The sequence below is a fragment of the Frankliniella occidentalis genome, unplaced genomic scaffold (genome assembly GCF_000697945.3).
Source record: "Frankliniella occidentalis isolate FOCC.00 unplaced genomic scaffold, Focc_3.1 Scaffold395, whole genome shotgun sequence".
Taxonomy (NCBI): Eukaryota; Metazoa; Arthropoda; class Insecta; order Thysanoptera; family Thripidae; genus Frankliniella; species Frankliniella occidentalis.
In genome coordinates this window covers 53020-58027 of record NW_026267517.1, presented here as the reverse complement: position 1 = coordinate 58027, position 5008 = coordinate 53020, and the positions used below count along the sequence as shown (strand labels likewise).

Below are 5008 nucleotides of genomic sequence, written 5' to 3'. Positions count from 1 at the left end.
GGTACTGGTGCGTTTTTGTTCCTTACCTCTGCGCAAATATCACCTACAAGAAATAGTTTCTCTCTAAGTACATGCCAAGGCCCCGTCCAAAGCATGCTTTCCAGCGATTGCAGGACATGTAATGACACAGAGAGGTCATTACTTGGAGCTAGATGTATTGTTTGGTCCATTGTCGTTAAGAGCGTATTAGCTGCAACGTAAACGCCAACTCATATTATCATATCCTTCGCTTTGCAGCAAACCCCTCAAAAATGTTTAAAAGTATACCAGCTGTTGAGATAGCAGTTGGCAACCATGTAAACACTAGATGCACATTCACATGTTCACGTCTATAAATATCCTCTGTCATTGAAATGAAAGCCGGTCCTCAGTGGAAATCCACAGTAATTTTTTATCCTGTCTTTTATCACCAACACTCAATAAGATTTTAACGAAAGTCTTTTAATAACTAGCTATATGTACGCCAGACCACGTCTCGCGTGACAGGCTCGGCGATATCTCACGAAACACTGTTACGCCTGGCGCACGTATGGCTAGGCCTGCGGCGCTGACACCCGACACGAGTTAATAGGAGTGTATTCGGGAAAAGGGCCTGGAGGCCTCCATTCACAGCTTTTGTTGGGGACTTTCTACTGCAAAATTAGGTACATGAAACTTCTGATACTAATGTTCATTAAATGCTCTAATTTGACAGATGGTTATGTAAGAATCAACGTTTTAATAATAGTAGCTAATCCAGGGTGCCTTGAGCCCAAAAGAGGGTATGGTTCCACGCCAAATGTGTGGTTTAAGTATTACTTCCTTTACAATTTTTCAATATGAAGCCTTTTTGACGATTTAATAGACCATTATGTCATCTTCACCTCATTTTCGCAAAGAAATGCCCGGTACAAGATAGAGCAAAACGGACGAAATTTTTGCCCAAAGAGTTGGACTTTAATAAAAATATATACATAATATATACATTAAAATTTTTCGACTCCGGGGTAGTAACGCAACGTTAAAGTTGCATCTAGTGATTTACGCTCAGCATGGACTTGAGCCCGAAATGCAATAAACAATGAGCCAGGACGCCTATTCAGCTCTTAAACGCGTACTTCTTAAACTGAAACAGGCCGGGCTTAAGTCTGGGCTCAGGTCCCAGACATGAGCCCGGATTGCCCTAAACATGAGCCCGAGCCGCTGGACGAGGGACACAACTTGTGCAATCAGTTCGGGCTCAAGTCCTCGGGCTCAACCACAAGCGGGCTCAAGGGATCTATGACTATTCGTCCCCGACTGATTTGTCCCCACGCTATTTTGTCCCCAGCTGTTTTGTCCTCACACATCAAGCCGCGAAGTACCCCACAGTCTCCCGGATAAGCATATACCTATATTATGAACCTGCTTTGTGTAATTTGCTGTATAAATTCAAAAAGGCAATGTCCGGATTCACCTTGCTGATCCGGAAAAGGGTATTGCAGTGGAGCGCGGAGCGGAAGCAAGAAGAACAAAAACGAAACGTGGAAAGGCGCCCGCGCCGTCCCCCTCTCCTCTTAGTACTAGCGGCACAACGCCGATATCAAAAATAACCTGCAAATTGTGATACCAGCAAGCCACTTTGCACACTTGTTCTTAACACCCAAATGGTCGATTTGGCCCGCCGTACCTATCTGAAATATGCTGCGGGGGTGGGTTTTTGGGGGTGGCGTTAAAAACTACCCCTAAAATTGAAATAAAGACGTTAAAATAAAGCTATGGGCGCGACCTAAGAGTCGATTCCTACTAAATCAGACCCGCTGAACTCAAAAATGGCAAAATAAAATCTTCCCGGTCAATATTTGGTCATATTTTGGGCCATTTTGGTCAATTTAGGGCCTAAATGACTTTTAACCGTTCTCGGCATGATGGGCATCGATTCTTGGGTTTTGGAGGCCTACAAACCGGTAGGAATGATGAAAATGACGCCTGGGTACTTATCTCACGCTGTCTGACCCGTGAGGTACCATTGGGAGGAGTGGGGGGCAGGCGGGGAGGAGTGCGGGCGCCTTTCCACCTTCCGTTTTTGATCTTCTTGCTTCCGCTCCGCGCTCTATTGGAATATCCTATTAGACTCTTTTACGGTACAGAGCTCCCTCCTGATCGCTAGAACACTGTTAAAAATAACAGTAAATAACTACATAATGAACTGGTAATTTTGAAAACAGTGTTATCCTGTAGTCTGCACTGTACTTTGATCTGGGGGAAATTTCTTTTCAAGCAATGACAAGTCTTCATTCCTCAAATACCAGTCGAACAGATTTTGACCGAAGTATGGCAGTACAGGACGATCTGTTTAAATTCTGTTTCTGGGTACAGAATTTTTAACAGTGAAGCACTCACCTAAGTGTTCGGCCGTCACAACCGACTCCTGGCTGTGGGCATCGGGTTCTCGCTATCAGGTATCGAATTAAGCCTATCAAACATAGTTAATCCCCACGTTTCTCTCCCTCTTGTGTATTCCTAAAATTGGTTAAAGTTCTCATCACTATTACTACGCCAGTAAACCATTCTGGTGGGGCTGCAATGCTTCATCATGTTGTGTTGTGACTACAGTTTTCCGAGCACTAGGAGTACATTACTCTTGGTATTAGAGAAACGAACATTCCGCGTTATCCGATCTTTTATAGCAGGCTTGTAGGAAACTTACCATTTCGGAGATAACGTCATATGAGTGAAAACGTTTTTCGTTCAGCTACTGTAGTATACGCACGCTCTGCACACTACCAAGCAGCTGACCAGACAAGTAGGTGATAGTGACTACTCTGCGGGCTTATGGGGTGGATCGGCTTCAGTCCGTCCGTGTCAGAGGCTCATTAGCAAAGAGGCGAGCCAGCGATCAGCGACTCCCCACACGTCAAAATTAAAAGGTCGTTAGGTCACATTCCGAACGATCTGGGTTGAGGTAAATATGTAAGTGACTTAATCTTCGTGATGATCTCTCTTGGTTCCGTAATGAAGTCGAGGCAACCGAAGAATACCGTGAAACGCTTCTGCGGGGAAGGAATGGAATATTCAGACGACATTCTTTTCAGAGCATTGTCAGTTTATTCGAGCAGGTGAAGAACTCCTAGTCTCCGCCTAGGGCCCTACTCTGTCAGCACAAATGTGTATATTGTATGTATTTAGTGGGTAGTATAATGGCTTGAACGAATTTATAAATGTGTGCATGTTTGTTCCACTTCTAGAAATCAACTCATAAGTACTTCCGCAAGAAGATTGGGATTTTTTGAGTAGTTCTTCACTCAGAACAGGAGTCCGTCTGAATTATCACGGCAACTGAATCAGAGTACAACTTCAAACAATGTAGTTGCACACCAGACCACGTCTCGCGTAACAGGCTTCGCGATATCTCCAGAATTGCCCTATAGGGGAGTTTTCGGGTAAGCTGCGGTTACGGAACGGCTGCTGGATCCGTCTCAGCCTGCGAACTCCGCATGCGCAGTAGACGCTGCCCCGCCTCGCCGCCATCCCCTGTCCCCCGCGTAATAGGGTGATTCCTCCGAGATGTGCACATTGCACGTTCTGCCTTATATTTCATAAATGATAAGTTCTGAAAGGTGCAAGGCTATTGCTATAACAATGTTAATATTGAACTTAGTTTTGTGTATCAGGTAAGGGTAAAACACTGATTTCATTGATAAAACCAATGGAAACTGTGGTAAAAACAGCAGATTCGGGGCGTGCCTAACCCTACGGGGGGTTGTTTATTTTCATTTTACTTGTTCAGTTTTTAAGGGCAAACAGTAACCTTTCTACCTGTCATGTACCGGGTAAGGCTTGGTGGTGACTAGAGGACTGAGCGGACTTGGAACGGACGACAAGACGTTTGAGTAGCAACTGAGATCAAGTGGTTTATTGGTCTTTCTGCTTGCAATTTATAAACATGGTTCACAGCCTTGCATTAGGGTTAATACAGGTGTGCTAACGTACAGCATACATAACACCTTCCCCCTTTTGAAGGAGAATAAATAACAATAGATAACAATAAATAACAAAATTTGAAAGTTTAACACTAACAGAATAAAGTATTAACAATAACAGTTAAGAATTAGCAATAGCAAAATCGTTGACTCTGATCGGTTTGTTTATCACACGAGTTCTTGTTCTGGTTGCATTTTCAGGTACATGATTGTTCGGTTGGTCAGGCTGAGCAGGAATAATAGGAACACGTTGAACATTAGACGAGGTAGTTAACAGAAGCACTGGCGTACAATTATAGTTGCAGGTACAATGACATCAGGATTTGAGCGAGTCTGGATAAACACAGAGTTTCCACGCAACTTGTCACTAAATGTTGTATGAACTACGAACGACTACTCACTACAAATTTGAAATGAGAATATTTGGAGAGCTCGAGAAATGTTTTGGCTATGGATGGTACATTGTCAGAATGAAAGTATTGATGAGAGTAGAGAACAAATTAGATAGGACATCTTAGGCATGAGTACAGTATCAATCCACTTATGAAACAAATGCACAACAACAGGTAATGCAAGTTATTTCTGGAATATCTGCTGTGACTCTCATAAGGAAGGTCAGGAACTGATAAGCTAATTAGAGGTTGCTTCTTGAGTGACTTTGCTAACATGGTACAAACATTATTGGTCTGAATAAATAACTCGATGTCTCGAGTGTTACCAGGCAGAAAACAGTTTGAGATGACAAGGCTTTAGTTAACAATTATTTGATGACCCTCGTGAAGCAAGTGTAGCACTTGGTTACGAAGCACACTAGGGACTATCAGTCTGTCTAAGCAAAGCGATACACAGTTCATTTTTTACACACACAAAAAGTAAATCTTTAAGTTACTGACAAGTAAGTTGATTTGCGAGGCCATCCTTTCTGAAGCTTCGAAGAAAAAAGTTAGTTACTAGTGGTACTCACTCTCACTAGCACAGCTTCTGCTCCTGTCGACCTTGACCTTGATGTGGGGTGGCTTTGGTCAGCTAGCATGATTTGACCCCTGATCTTGCTCTGCAAGACTGGA

The 5008-nt window shown here is 43.3% G+C and overlaps 1 protein-coding gene across 2 annotated transcripts in view; it reads right to left on the bottom strand.

Annotated features, from left to right (window-relative positions):
- Positions 1 to 2886, bottom strand: part of LOC113207118 (uncharacterized) — a 21924-nt gene extending 19038 nt beyond the window's left edge. Inside the window, exons 1-2 of one of the 2 annotated variants that reach the window (XM_026423510.2) lie at positions 2669 to 2886; positions 27 to 190 (exon numbers count right to left, since the gene is read on the bottom strand). In XM_026423510.2, the coding sequence (XP_026279295.2) occupies positions 27 to 170 (144 nt within the window). In that variant the 5' untranslated portion in view covers positions 171 to 190; positions 2669 to 2886. The remainder of the gene's footprint in view (positions 1 to 26; positions 191 to 2668) is intronic. The other variant, XM_052274439.1, reaches the window with a different exon arrangement.
- Between the last annotated feature and the right edge of the window lie 2122 nt (positions 2887 to 5008).